The sequence below is a fragment of the Lutra lutra genome, chromosome 4 (genome assembly GCF_902655055.1).
Source record: "Lutra lutra chromosome 4, mLutLut1.2, whole genome shotgun sequence".
Lineage (NCBI taxonomy): Eukaryota > Metazoa > Chordata > Mammalia > Carnivora > Mustelidae > Lutra > Lutra lutra.
This window is the reverse complement of record NC_062281.1, coordinates 10,980,154-10,996,106: the sequence shown is the minus strand read 5'-3', so window position 1 is coordinate 10,996,106 and position 15,953 is coordinate 10,980,154. Positions and strand designations below refer to the sequence as shown.

At 43.8% G+C, this 15,953-nt stretch overlaps 1 protein-coding gene across 4 annotated transcripts in view; it reads right to left on the bottom strand.

The window, feature by feature from the left end:
• The window catches only part of ADCY8 (adenylate cyclase 8), a 227,203-nt gene that overhangs the window by 13,737 nt on the left and 197,513 nt on the right, over positions 1-15,953 (bottom strand). For all 4 annotated transcript variants that reach the window (XM_047728238.1, XM_047728239.1, XM_047728241.1 and 1 more), the window contains 2 exons: positions 14,619-14,697; positions 5,524-5,682 (listed from right to left, as the gene is read on the bottom strand). In XM_047728238.1, the coding sequence (XP_047584194.1) occupies positions 5,524-5,682; positions 14,619-14,697 (238 nt within the window). The remainder of the gene's footprint in view (positions 1-5,523; positions 5,683-14,618; positions 14,698-15,953) is intronic.

Below are 15,953 nucleotides of genomic sequence, written 5' to 3'. Positions count from 1 at the left end.
CCCTCTAATCACCCAGTTCATATTTTCTGGAGGCCTGCACTATCACGCGTGCTGTCTCTTGCATCTGGTACAAGGTAAATGCTCTAACCTGTTGAAATTAAAGCCTCCCTGGTCTTTGCAGGAAACAATAAAGTTAACCAAGTGCTTTCATATGAATTCAATGATTTAATCCTTGCAATGATCCTGTGAAATAGGCACTGATTCTTATTGCCACTTTACAGATAAGGAAAATGAGAGAGAGAGAGATTGAGGAGTTAAACTGTTGTTTTGTTCTAGATCATACCATTAGCAGTGGAAGAGCTGGGGTTGGAAGACCTCAAGGACCCTCCCCACTCTGCACACTTGGGCTCTTCTCCTCTGGCTTTCATGCCCTTGGTCTGAGAAAGATGGTGTCCCTGATTCAAGATCAATCAGTCTTGGGCTTCAAGCGTGGATGAATCTGAGTGAATACTTTCACGAGTCCTTGTCCAAAAGAGCACAGGCTGGTGGTGACTCGTTGCACTGAGTTGGGCTGGGCAGGGTGTGAGGAGAGCAGACTGTGGCCAAGGAGCTGAGCCATGGCACCTGGCTTTCTAAGGGGTGTCCATTCACCTTGGCCTTGAGCAATGGAGTGATACCCCAGAAGGAGTGATACCCCAGAAGGAGACTTACTCTCTGTTGTATCTGACTCCTCCAACTGGTTGTGATTTGGAGCACAAAAAGTCCATTTGTTACATATTGTATTAATTTGTTCAGGCTACTATCACAAAGTGCCACAGACTGGGTGGCTTAAATCCAGAAATTGATTCTCCCACTGTTCTAGATGCTACAAAGTCTAAGATCAAGGGTCAGCAGGGCTGTTTTTTCCTGCAGGCTCTCTCCTTAACTTGGAGATGCCATCTTCTTCCCATGTCTTCACATGGTCTCCCCTCTGCCTGTGTGTCCTAATCTCCTCTTACGAAGACACAGTTAGAATGGATTAGGGCCGTGCCCTAATGGCCTCATTGGAATGTAATCACCTCTTTAAAATCCTATCTCTAAATACAGTTGCATTCAAAGGTACTGGGGGTTAGGACTTTGACATATGAATCGTGGGAGACACAGTTCAGCCCAAAACACTCATTATTTCTATTTTCTGTTTAAAACAGAGAGAAAATAGAACACCCTACCAGTGTCTTTGAAATCCAGTCCATAATGACCCAGTGGGCCAGCTTGCCTCCCACTTCTGCCTGGTGATCTATAAATGCCACTGTGATATAAAGGCGGGTCTCCAGGGGTTTCGCATCAATCATTTATCTGCCCGAGTGTTCTCACAAATCCTAGCTTCTCCCAGCCTCTTCTTGGTTTTTCTTTCTTAGCTTCTGCCGACAATCAGAATGTTCCAATTGCTTATATAACACAAATAATGTTAATAATGACAGCTACATCTATGGGGAGCTTCCTGTGTGACAAGCCTTACACAGAAGGCTGCACACACATCACCGTGTTGAGTGCTCACAATACCAGGACTTAGATATAGTTAAGATCCTGGTGTGTACTAGAAGGAAAACTGAGGCACATAGCCATAGGTAATTTACCCAAGACCCGCGGTTAAGAGACAGAGATGGAATTCACCCCCTGCCCAGGCAGTCTGACTCCAGAGCGATGCTGCCATTACTGCTATTAATGTTAATAAGCAGACACCAGGACCCCAACCACCACCCCAATAACAATACTAGTAATCAGGGTAATGTCTAGGAATAAATATCACTAGGACTGGAAACTGGATCTGGTAAGTCCTTCTGAATGGATGGTTGATTTGACATGCAGTGTTGGGGTTCCCGGAGCATAAACTTCAAGACCTAGGACCTGACTTCAGATCTTGACTCTGTTGCATCCTATTGGAGTGGGGTGGAAGGAGGCTCAGTCCTCTCTGTCCGATGCTAACTGGTGAAGAAAGTGGCTATAAGGAACAAAATCTAGGGCAGTGGCCTTTCAAGTGCACCAGGTGGCCTATCTATACTGAACCCACCTTGCACTGGGCTGCATTGAGCACTTCATGTGTTCTCCCCCGATTTAATTCCCACATTGACTCAGCAAGGTCTGTATTATTTCCTATGAATCAGATGAGGACCTCAGAGAGGCTGGGTAAGCTGCCCTAGGTCACACAGCTAGTTAATAACAGAGATGGAATTTGTGTGCACACAAAGGAGGTGAGGGGTTGGAGGGGGCATGGAAGAGAGCCAGCTACCTGCCTACACCTTTAAAGAGAATCCCATTGTTCAACACTCCCCAGTCAACCACTTTGAGTATGCCATCTGTTTCTTGCTATTTTGGGCTCAAAGAACATAAGAGCACTGTAAACTGGGGAGGGATTGATGAATATAGAAAAGCTATTATTGTTCTATGGTCCTCTGGTTTGGGCTTCATAGAGGATTTTGAGCATATGCACAGTTCCTGTTCTGCCCAGATATCAGGATGAAGACTCAGTCGGTTCTTGGCTCAGGGCACCCAGGCCTGTCTGGTTCCAGGTCCTCGGTTTCTTATACTGAGTTAAGCCACCTCGCTGCAAGGGAGGAACAATGTCTGAGGCTGGTTGACTTTATTAGTAGCCTCAGGTTTCTGTGAGAACATCACTGCCTTGGAGAGACCCTCCAGTGTCAACCCCACCTCCTTCACCTACTCTGTTTTCTTACTCAGCTTCTTCTGTCCACCAAGGACTAATCACTACTGGGCACTATCCTGTATATTTATTCACATTCATGTCTATCTGTCCATGAAAATGCATGCTCCATATTGGCAAGGAGTTTTCTTCTTCTTTGTTCACTGTTTGATCCCTAGGATCTAGAACAACACCTGGTACATGGTTTCCCTCAATAAACATATGCTGAGTGAATGAGTGACTGAGTGTATGAGACAGTGAGTGGGGGACTGGGATTGCAAAGGAACAAAAAGATAATCATGGCTCACCTTTATCAAAAACAATAGCAACAACTCAGTGTGCTCCTAAAATGGGCCAAGCACCATTTAGATGCTTTATGCATAATTACTCATGGAAACATTGTAGCAATTAGACCAAGTTGCAAAAGACTGTTACTTTGTAGGTGAGGAAAGTGAGGTCCAGAGGGATTCATTCCTTCCTCAGTTCTAGAGGTAGTAGGAAGAGGAGATGGGATTGAATCAAGGGCATCAGGCTTTTGAGAACACCACATAGCCTTTCTATACTGAACCTACTGCACCAGGCTGTGCTGGGCCCTAAATATGTTCTTTCTCAATTGAGTTCTCACACTAAATTCAGCAAGATTCTCACACTGAAGTCATGAGGCATTATTTCCTCATGAATCTGATTGAAAAAAAAAATGGATTCAGAGAGGTTGGGTAAGCTACCCTAGGTCACACAGCTGGCGAGTGACAGAGAAGGAATGTGTGCTGTATGCACTTTGCCGCACCCAGGACACCTGCCCTCATTAGTGTCCATTCTTCAGGTCTTTGAAAAGCTACAAAGAGCAAGTGGGCTTCCTGGGACTCAGCAATAACCTACTCAACACTGATGACCCAGCCCAGGAGCCTCATCTGTGAGAAAGTCCCTGTCCTGGGTTGGTGAGCACTAATCTAAGCCAAAAGTCCAGCAGACTGGCAGAAACTGCCAGAACCTTTGTGGGGCGACATAGCCACAACCAACCGGACAGTGTGTCCCAGGGCGCAAGGCTCTGTCCACCACCCTGTGTTCAGATGGTTTGAGTCAGTGTTTGTCACTGCTGCCCCTTCTCTCCCGCTCATGCCCTAACAGCAATGTGGGACAAAACGTGAGACTTAGCTCTGCAGTTGCACAGACGTGGGTGTGAATTCAAGCTCAGTACTCACCACCTCTGTGTTCTCACTTCTCGGAGCCCCACTTTCTTCTACAAAATGGGGATAATCATTCTTACCTGTGAGCAGCGCTGTGGCTGCAAACTCACAATGTCCAGACCCCAGCCTTGCAGAGGTTCATATCGTAGCTCTGATTTGTAGCAAGAAGAGGAGCTGAGGAGGCCTCTCACAAGAACAAAACAGGATGTCGGGAGTTGCCGCAGGTTACAGCATTCCTGCCTCTGCCTGTGTCACCCCTTCTCATGTTACCCTGTCTGTCTGTCTGTCTCTATCTCTCTCTCACACACACGTACACACTGATCTTGCCAACCCCCAGAGGCATGGTAGGGGCAGCGCAGCACAGAGGCAAGGAATCCTCGTGGCTGGATTTGACTCACAACATCGCTTACATACAGGGAGGCACGTCATGGCCCTCTCTGGGGCTCTGAGTCCTCGTCAATAATATGGGGTGATGAACTCTCCTCTTAAAACTGTAGCTAGAACGGAAGATCATTTACTTCAATGGCCTATCTCAGTACTGGGCATGCAGCAGGTGTTCTGTAATGGTTATTTATAGGGTAAGCATTCTCTAGGCTGTGTTAAAACTTTGTGGTTAAGCTGGTCAACTGTGAACTATTTAAGTATTTAAAACCTCAAATATGAATCTCAGACCTGTGCTCCTGAAACCATACATTATATGTTAATAAAAAAATAAAACCCCAAGTAAGCATGACGAGACATTGGATTGAACATGTCTTCTATGATTAAGGCTGAACCTGTCATTTATTTTGCTCAGTGAAGGTTCGGCCTGGATCACAGCTGGTGACCTCAGCATCTCTGGGTGGTTTCCTTCCTTTCAGGATAAAGCCAGTATATTCTTGCTCTTCCCCTCCTGGTCCCAGATATCGCATTGTTTGGGTGTTTTAATTGAAAAGCAGCTCTCTTTTCATTTCTCTTCCGGCTTTTCCTCTGAGGCCTCCAGGGTTTCACCTGCTCCTTCTGGTGGTCAAGGTGAGTGCACAGCAATAGTCTCTTTGCTTTCTTTGATTCGTCAAGAAGTTCTTGCAACAAAGCCCTGATCTTAGGGAGCCTTGAGAAAAGCAGGCCTGAAGCTGATTCCAGAGAACTCCATCTGCCGAGGAGGGTGGGCAGTGCTTGGATGTGCATCCAGGAGACCTCCAGGGTCCCGGTGCATCAAGATTTTTCAAGCAGCAGCTTATTCATTGCCTTTACTTCTCTTCCACTGATTTTGCTGCGGTGGCTTGGGTAGGAAATGGACCCTGGGGGGAGGGGACTTCTAGTTCTACCCTCAGGCAAGGTTCACAAACCCAAATGTCTTCAGTTGATCAGCAGATAACAGCAGATAACGTCAATGGTAACATCTTACCCACAGTGTGAGAAGACACTGGAGAGCCGACTCCATGGAACACATAAAGGCATGGATAAACATTTGTAAAACTCAAATTTCAATCCATTCTCATGATGGAGCTTGCATGAAGTCCATCTTACAGATGAGGTACCCAAGGCTGGAGAAGTCCTGTGTAGACTTCACGGTGCTAGGCAGTCTGGGTGGCCTGGCACTCTGGGGTAGCATGGTCTCCGTTCTCCGGTGCTCATGCAAGGACAGTGGGATTCTCCCAGAGCTTGGGACCAGTGTGTCCAACTGCACCCCTCCCACCACCACTGTTCCTCCCAGCTGGACAAGCCTGGGCTCACCTCATTGTCTCGGTCTTTCTCCAGGAAGTGGCGGGCCACGTGGCTGGGTAGAATGTTCCGGAGCATGTTCTCGTTGTGTTCCCTTAGCTCCTTCATCTCATTGATCTCCTCTTTGGCCTGTACTCGCCAAAGGAAGTCAAGGCGGGCTGTGTACTCCAGCTGTCATGTGTGAGAGACAAAGAGAAGGAACGGGTGAGCTCCAGGGGTACAGGCTCAGGCACACAGGGTGGGAGGGGGAGAATGTTTCTGTGGAACACTTCACAAACAAAACAGGGCCTGAGCTGAACATACTGGGGGCATTTTGCCCAATGCCAAGAGACTGGAGGGTGATTAGACTCCAGTGGGGCTGTGGACCTTCCCTTCCTACCATTAAGACACCTGTGATTTTGTGATTGTGTGACTCTCTGGGGATGACTCTGTCATCTGCTAGATTATAGGTGCTGTGAGTTCAGGAGTCCCTTCATCTGCTCAATGATCTCCTTGCCATGGAGCACTGTGGCAGGCACAAGGGAGGTGCTCCGTCAGTATGTGTGGACTCCACAAGTAAATTCCGATAATAAAGCCAGCCAACACGTAGATGATGGTTACTATGTACCAGCAACATTTATTGTCTATTCGAAACAAATAAAACGTCCATTCATTCCCTTCAGCACACAACAACCCTGATGGGGAGGTATCATTATCAACCCTTATCTTATAGATGAGAGAATCAAGGTGAGCAGGGTTGAGTGACTTGACCAAAATCGCACACTCGTGAGTGGGGAAGCCAGGGCTGGAACGAACTCCTGAGTCTGAGCTCTTCATCATGAGGCAAGAAGAAGTGAATGAGAACATCGTGGATTCTAAGTTGAGAGACAGATGTGGCTTAGGGTCCCAGTCCCACATTCAAACCTTGTAACCTGGACTCGTGACTTCATCACAGATTCTTTATCTCTACAACTGGGATGAACACCCATGAGCACATGGGACTGGAAGAAGAATTATTTAGGGGGTTACAGAGAGAACACGTGGCTCACAGTAGGTCCTCAACGTATATTGTTAGCTTCCCCATGTCTTAGTTTCCCTGCTCTGGAGAGCAGACAGCATCCTTTTAAAGGATCTCCTAAACCATATTTACCACAGTTTGGGGATACCATTATTTCCAACTCTTTTTTTTTTAAGAGTTTATTCATTTAGGGGTGCCTGGGTGGCTCAGTGGGATAAAGCCTCTGCCTTAGGCTCAGATCATGATCCCAGGGTCCTGGGATTGAGCCCCGCATCGGGCTCTCTGCTCAGCAGGGAGCCTGCTTCCTCCTCTCTCTCTGCCTGCCTCTCTGACTATTTGTGATCTCTGTCTGACTTGTGATCTATCTGTGAAATAGATAAATAAAATCTTTAAGAAAAAGATTTTATTCATTTATTTGTCAGAGACAGAGAGAGAGAGAGAGCACAAGCAGAGGGAGGGGCAGAGAGAGAAGCAGGCTCCCTGCTGAGCAAGAAGCCTGATGCAGGGTTTAATCTCAGGACTCTAGGATCATGACCTGACTGAACCTAAGGCAGACTGTTAACTGACTGAACCACCCAGGCGTGCCTATTTCCAAGTCTTTTTAACTGTTGAAATGGACAATATGTTGCGCGGCCAATTATATGATGAGAAGCCCTGAATTCAAGGGTTTAAAACATTCAGCTAATTTCTTTCCTTTGTCTTACATGAAAGTCTCAGGGGGTGGTAAAAATATGGAAAGGCAGAGGCACAAGATTACCCCTTCAGCAGAATTTGTAATAGCAAAAGCTGGAAACAACCCAGGTGTTCATTTTGTTGGCTGAAGAAACTATTGTATATGACTACAAGGAAGAAAAAAGAAAGAAAAACTATGTCTCTATACTTTGATGAACTAGTCTCCAAGGTAGAGAAAAGCATGTAAAATATTCCACCTTTGATCTACAAAAGGATTGTCTATATCATGGATGGAACTGGAGGGGATTATGCGAAATAACAGAAGTCAGTCAGAGAAAGACAAATACCATATGATTTCATTCATGTGTGGAGTTTGAGAAACAAGACAGATGAAAGTATGGGAAGGGAAGGAAAAATAAAATAAGATGAAAATATATAGAGAGGCAAACTTTAAGAGATGATAGACTATAGGAAATAAACAGGGTTGCTGGAGGGGAGGTGGGTCAGGGGGATGAGGTAACTGGGGGATGGGCATGAAGAATGATGTAACGAGCACTGGGTGTTATATACAACTGATGTATCTCTAAATTCTACCCCCGAAACTAATAATACACTATATGTTAATGAAATTGAATTTAAATAAATAATTAAAATATAATATAATATAAATAATATAATATAAATAATTAAAATAAAATATAATAGAAAAGGGGGCATCGATTTCTCTCTCTGTCCACATGTATATATTTTCTTTATTTATTGAAAAATAGAAGAATAAAAGGACAAACATAAAAACTCATTACCGAAGAGATGAGGAAGGGAGGGAATAGAGTGGAGAAATAGGGATAGAATTTAAAGTTTTAAAATTAAATCTTGTTTTATAAACTTGGCTGTTGAATTGTGGAAACATTTTTCTTAAGTACAAAACTAAACAGATGTTTAAAACAAACTCGGTAAAAAAAAAAAACCAAAACAAAAAACCAGACAGAAGACAAACAAATGAATCTATGCATATAACCACACCAAGGGGAGATATTCCAAATATCTTTAACACAATAATCTGAAGACCCATTTGTAGAAGGAAATATTCTGAGGATAAAAAGAACTCAGAAAGAATCTCAAAACCATTTACAGCAATTGTATTGTTGGTGGTCGTGTCTATCATTACTCTTAGACTCCTGGAAGTGAATTGCAGGATAAAGCAAATAGGTAATTGGATTGGTGTCACTGAGACCTGGTATTTCTGGGAAGGGAAAAAGGACATGCATATCTAAAATTGATGGGTCTAAGCCAAAAGTCAATAAGTACCAGTATGAACTCATGGTATGTACATATTTCCTACCTTGGCCCACTGATAAAAAAGCCTAGAAATAATGAAAATCTAGTAGTAGCAGATACTCCCAGCATCTAGATTGTGGTTTCAAAACATCAATTCTTACAAAAATGACCTCACACTCTTTGCAGAAATGGCTGAAGTTTAGGGCAGGACACGTACGAGCCCGGACCATTTTTTCACATCAGAAAGTAAGAACGTCCCCAGAGATGACGGGGGTTGTGTGAACAGGCTCCCATGTGTCAAAGATGTGACAAATCAAGCTTTAATAAGGATAGTGATTGCAATGGATTGAAACACAGGGACTATGGTAGCATGCATCAGTTCACAATGACACTTAAGACACACGACCGCATTGATCATCTCTGGATGGTGCTTGGGGACAGACTGACTGGGAAACTTACAGGGAATGCAGTTACAGGGAAATCATTAAGCATTTATCCTGCCTTTGCCTTATGAGCTGTACCTGGAGGAGTAAGCTCTTCTTCAAACTGTATTCTGGCTAATGACTTACGGACTACAGATAGAATCAAGCTATTACCACCTATAGAATTAATGAATAGAGGCTATTCTTATCAATAGTTAGCTGCTAATAGAAAAAAAAAGATAAGCAGATTACATGGCTGTTAAAAGGAACTCACAAAACCAGCCAACAACGTATTTTTTTTTTTCTCACCAAGTTTCTAAACATAACTACCAATACAGGAAAAACAATGGGCAGAGGAATCTGTTAAAAGCCCGGAGAGATGCAGTCAACAAAGTCTAAACTGGGAAGCATTATAGAAGTCGGATGACTCTCACAAAATGTTACCAGAAAGAAAAGAGGGAGAGTAATCTTATAAATTAACAGACTTAGAGACATCAACCAATGGCCATACACGGATTTTATTTATGTATTTGTGACCCAAATCACATAAACAAACTTAAAAATATAATTATGAGCCAATTAAGAAATTGAAACAGTGCCTAGAGGCTTGACAATGTTAAAGAGACACCATTTTCTTTTTTAAAAGTGTCTAATAGCATTGTGATTAGGTTAAAATTCTCTATCTTGATTGGATGCATACTGAAGCATTTGCAGATGAAATGACAGGACATCTGGAATTTGCTTCAAAATAATTGGGAAGGAGTGATGAGAAAAATGAATAGGGAGGTAGGTGAGAAAAGACACAAGAGTTAATGATTGTTGAAGTTGTGAGACTACTATGCACTTCACGAACTTTATATATGTTTGAGATTTTCCATAAGATCAAAAAATGATGAGAGGGAGCGGGTTGCTGAAGAGAATGCTTGTCTTGCCCGTTTTGCTGTGTGAACTTGGGAAAGTCATTCCACTTCTTGTGTTTTGGTTCCCCTTCTAAAAAAAATAAGGATAATAGTCTCCATGATGTCTAGTTCAAGAGGTACAGATTATTATATGGATCTATTATATGGACCAAATTACATGATGCATGCAAAAAAAATCCTGAAATGTCTAAATTATAGATATATGAATCTATTATATGGACCAAATTACATGATGCATGCAAAAAAATCCTGAAATTCTAAATTATAGATTTATAAGGTATTACTGCAACTTAAGGCAGCAGGGGATAAGATCAGATCAAGGCTGTGCATTAGCTTTTTTCCTTCCAGATTCAAGAGCATTGAATTTTAATTTGTCAAGTTTCAGGACAGTATTTTCTTATCCAAATGAGATGTTTGTTATCTCCCTTAAAAGTACATGCTTGATTGAAGCAGGAGATCATTTTCAATGTATTTTCTATTGAGAACCTTTCGTCTGGTTGAATTCAGCTCGGAAATACAGGTAGGGAAATCTGGAGTCCTGCAGTCGATTCCAGCCAGGATTTTCCAGTTACAAATTAAGAATGCACTTTGCATGTCAGCCAGGCAATGGCTGGTCACTGCATTGAAGGCATGTCCATATGGAGACTCTAATTCGAGGACAGCTCTGACTCTTGCCAAAACAAATCTCATGCAGGCAGGCATTGTCTATTATTTAATCTCTGGGGGAGGAAAGTAGGGCCTTCCAGTTTACAAAAGATTTAGTGTACTGTGCACCTACTATGTGCACAGTGCTTGGTATACAAAAATGATTTGATTTCAGCTCAGTGGTGAAGGGAGAAGAATGAAAGACAGAGGAACGTGTTAAGGAAAAGCATTTCAGCACAGTGGTTAGAGCAGGTGTGGACAGCAAGGCAAAGCACACAGAAGGCACACAGAAGCTTTGAAAGGGAAAATCTTCACATTTGCTCAAGAACTGGCAATGGATTTGGAAGTGTAATCTCTTTCTTGATTTTCACCAGACTATTAGGGAACTGGCTCTATGAGAAGGGTACCAAGGGAACCAACACATGTTGTTCAGAAGCTTCATGCCAGGCTCTCAGCACAGAGTGAGAGTTAACACTGGCCCAGCTCTTGCCCTGGACCAGGCCCTGTTCTCAGCACTTCCTCTGCTGAAGCTCATCCAGTCACATGACTCAACAAGGTGGGTATTTTGTTATTCCCATTTCACAGGTGAAGAAATAGAGTCACACTAAGGCGAAGTCAACTGCCCAAGGGCTCACAAGCAGAGACTGGCTCTGAACTCAGGACTTTCTGATGTCAAGCTATGACTTGACCCCTACATTATACGTACTTGACCTCATGCAGCCATTCTTCAACTCCTCGTAGATAACTTTTATCCTTTTCATTTTGTAGGTAAAGATGGGGCAGCTCTAGGGGCTTGAGTTTCTCAATGTCACCCATCCTTCCAGTGACATTGCTGAGACTCAAATTTAAGACCATTTGGTTCCAGGGGCACCTGGGTGGCTCAGTCAGTTAAGCACCTGACTCTTGATTTCACCTCAGGTCATGATCTCAGGGTCATGAGATGGAGCCCTACGTCAGGCTCCATGCTGAATGTAGAGCCTGCTTGAAATTCTCTCTCTCCATCTCCCTGCACCATGCTCCCCACTCCCTCTCTTAGTCTCTTGCTAAATAAATAAATAAATAAATAAATGTAAAAAGAATGAAAAGAAAAAGAATATTTGGTTCCAGTGCTTGGGTGTTTCCTTCTATACCATGCAGTCTTGGTGTCTCTTTATCTGACCCAGAAGTAAGAGGAGACCTCATTAATCTCTGTCCCCGTGTGCAGAGGCGGCTTCCTCTCCTATAAACAGAGTCCCTGAAGAGAAGCCCACAACTCAGGGTTGCCAGTGAACCAGGTGAGATGGCAGGCACCTGACTGTTCTCTCTCTCTCTCCAATGTTTAGAACGTTCACCTGCCTTGGGGGAGGAGGAAGGGATGGCACAGCACTTCCACATGTGTACAAGATGAAATTTCCCAAGTGTTCAGTTACATAACTTCCTCCGTCCCTCTGGAGATAATCTCATTACACATGCTCCCACCAGGCTGCTGCTGTGTACCAGGCATCCATGGGCATTATCCAACCTTTAAAAAAATTGAGGGCCCCTGAGTCACAAAAAGAGAAACTGGTGGAAGCAGGTAGCAGACCCCAGGAGTAGACAGACTTGGTTCAGAGAAACAGGAGCCTGACACAGAAGTGATATAAGTGAGGCAGAAAGACCCTTCTCATAAAGAGAGGCAGGGGCACATGGTGGGGAGAGAATAGACCCGGAAGTTTTGGATTCCTGTTTCTACCTGGTGTTCCTTGTTGGCTTTATGACCTTGGTGACTTGGGACCAGATGCATAAAAATACTTTCCCCGTTTACCTCAGAAGCCTGTTTTCAAAGTAAAGCATTCATTGCTTATGATTTTTGAAGACCTATTCTATGTGCAAACACTGGGATTAGTACATTACAATTATGTTCTCATCCAATCTTCTAACGACCCTATGAGGTAAGGCTGTTACTAGCATACCCAATTTCATAGGCAAGAAAATTGAGACTCAGAAAGTTAAGTAAATTGCTGAAGGTCGCATAGCCACTAAGTGGCAGAGTTGGGGTGTGAGTACTTCTCCCCCACTACAAAGCCAATTAACCTGTAACTGCTACCATTATGGGATGTGATTATGTAATTTTAGAGCCTTTTGAAAGTTAAAAAGAAGAAGGGGACATATCAGATGTCACTTAAGCACTTGGATCCTCCCTATGCACAAATATACCCTTACTTTACAAATAATCTTAACATGGTTAGGTTGTCTGTTTCCCGGGACAAATGGAGCACAGAACAAATTAAATCAGAATGGAAGGGAAATTGCCAGGGCACAGAATAATTCCTTAAGCTGATAGAGGAGAAAGGAACATCCTTCCTATTGTGGAATGAGCTCCCTCACTCTGAACTTGCTATCAGTTATCCTGGACAGGGGCGGGGGTTGCTCACTCATCAGTTTCAAACCTGTGGGATGGAGGGTGGGTATGTTTCTCTGTAGGATCGCCTTGTCTGATTTCATCTTCATATTCTTCTTATGGACTGCTGTTTGCATGTCAGAGTAAGGGGTTTTCCCCTGTAACCAGAAGCCATCAAGACATGGAAGATATGACACCAGCTCTAACAGAGCTGGAAATACCTAAATACAGGAGTTCTGGAAATGGCTAGTTTTTGACTTTGCCTTATTATTTTGCCATGAATTCAGCTCAAATTTAAAACCAAACCAAAATCAAAGTCACAGTGCAAGATTGAGTGCCTGGGACCATTGTGTTGGTGCGTGAATTTGTTTCTTTCTCCGGTCTAGAGAAGTGGAAAGGGTGAGCTTTGGAGAAAAATCTGGGTTTGAATCGGGTTCTCCCCCCTGACTAGATGAGTAGCCTGACTTTCTTCATCTGCAAAACAGACTGCCAAGAATTACCAATCTGGGTTGTTGGAAGGATGATACCAGATAACAGAGGCACAGAGCTAGAACTTGATACACACTAACACTTCTCCCTCCTCAAGTCTTTATACTTATCTTTCTCCCTCTTGGCTACATGTTGCCATCCCCCTATTACACATAACTTTGTATGTATTTCTAGGTTCTTGGGGATTGGGGCTGTTTCAGGGTTTCTCAGGGTTGATTACCTCCCTGTTTCCATGGTGATTTCTCAGCGCTATGTTTCTATTTCTGCCCTAGCTGAGTCTTCTGTTTTGTTTTTCTCCTCTTCTGGTTACTTTTTTTGAAGTGGATGTAGACCAAAGAAAGATGGACCAGGATCCAGGGCAGGGCAGGGAAGTTGGCAGGGGCTGGTTCCACCACAGATAGAAAATCTCCCTGGCTGATGAACACCACAGCAGTCATGGTCTGAGTCTGCATGGAGATGTCCTACTGACCACAGCTGGTAAGCCGCCTGGGGTGAAGTCTGGTATCGCACTCCCATGCAGAATAAATTCTTGCCCCAATGACTCTAAAAGTCCTTGGACAGCCTGATCGCCACGTAGCAGGTCCTCTGGGAGACTAGAACCTTTGGGGTCAGGGATGGGGTTTTAGACGGAGCCCACCACAGTGCCTACCCCAGATGCTGGCAGAGTCGTGGTTCACAGGGAGGTGGCACTGATATGCTTTAGGCCCTTTATCTGCTTGGATGAGTAAGGAATGACACACTTCCTATAATTACATAAGGCAGTGTGCGAAATGCTGCACATGATAATCTCAGACAATTCTCTAAAATGGACGCATCCAGGTGTTACTATCCTATTTCACACTGGACGAAGACCTCTAAGTTCAGGGAGACGAGCGACTTGCTTAAGGCCACAGACAGAGCATCAGAGGCTAGACTAGGACCCCGGATCCACTGATGCTCTCACCTGCATGATTCCCAAGCCCAGCACTCAACTTCTCCAGGAATGACTCCATGCTGGCCATAATGGAAATGGGAGAGATCCCGGTTTGCCTCAGGCAGAAATGGTAAGTTTTATTTGTTTGTTTGTTTGTTTTTCATAACAATGATCTCTTTGAAAGAGATATACCTGAAAGGCATTAAAACATCCTGGCTTGCCAAATCATCTTCTCCAGTTTAGTTTTTTTAAGGTGGTCTTTACTAGGAACCAATTCATTAAGAATCACCACCTCCTGCAAGCAGCTGATGGGTCATTCGCTGCAAGGAAGAGCAGAGGACTCATAGATCGGTTTCAGGGCAATGGGAAATGCCAAGTAGCAGAGAAGAGTTTGAGCAAAATTTTGGATTACCTGCTGTCCATGGTAGAACACGGCAAGGAGGAACATGGCCATCAGCAGCAGTGATGCCTCCTTGGTCCCCAGGAAATCTCTGTTGGAAGAAGAAAGGAAAGATGACAAGAAGAAAGGTAAGGTTACAACCATCGAGGGACCCCGAGGAGACTCATTAGCAGACCAGGTTCAGAAAGAATCTGGGTAAACAGAAAGGAGGGAATATTTCTTGAGCATTGACTAGGCAATAGGGGCTGCTATCTGAAGGTTTCCACATAGGCTAATTCAGAAATCAGTTGATTCTCCAGGGTATGAGGTCACTTTTGTTAGACCTCGTGGACGAATCTAAGTCTAACATCTCAACAATGCACTCACATTGATAAAAATGTTTTCCCTTTGCAGAATACTTCCAGACTTCAAAGAGCTTTGAAACTTTCTCATCACAAAAATCCACATGAAGACCAGGATGCCTCCTTTTTCTTTAGATGTTATTCTATTTCAGATAGGTATATGGTGCTGACAGTGTGGCTATGTCTGTTTTAGCTGCTTTCACTTAGATTCTTAAATTGATTCAATGATTCGGACACTATTTTAATTCTTTCTAAGTTTAAAATTCTTATATTAATTCTATGAGTCAGGCACTGTTATAATCTTATTTCTTATATCTTTTAATAAAACCTTTGTTCCCTGTGCGTCATCTCATCCTGGACTGACACCCCTCAACCCCCACCAAATGCTCCATTCACAGTCCTTGTTGGGGCACATGCTGAGGGGTCACTAGTCTGGCCTATCCTGGGTTCTCCCAGAGATCAAGCTGGAAGGCAGCTGAAGATGGGTAAGCTTATATTTAAACATGGATATGACTTTCAGTCATCCAAGGAATTCAGAAGTTCCAAAAACCCTTGTTCAATTCTGCATGTTTTCTCTCTTTCAGAGCAGCTCGAAGCCTTTCTCAGGACAAGCTAAACCAGGAGGCAAAGGGTTTGGAATAAGCAAGATTAGACTTTGAATATGGACATGGGCAATCTGTGGAAATAAACAGTCCTCTTGACAGGTTTCTGGGGACTAATGAAGAAAACTCAGAATAAAATGTTTTAGACAAATTATCTGTAGGGACATTGGGACTTGCTTTCCATTACCTCCTGTTCTTCCTCCACCTTTTCTTCATCTCGGGAGATGCCCCCATCATCCACTCACCCTGATGCTTGAGCCAAATACAAAACAAACCTAGGAGTCAGCCCTCACCACCCCAATATATAAATCTTGTCTGCTCTTCCACCCAAATATATCCCCTGTCCCTCCACTCTCTCCATCTCTACCTCTAACACCTGAGGGCAGCCACCACGGCTTTCAGTA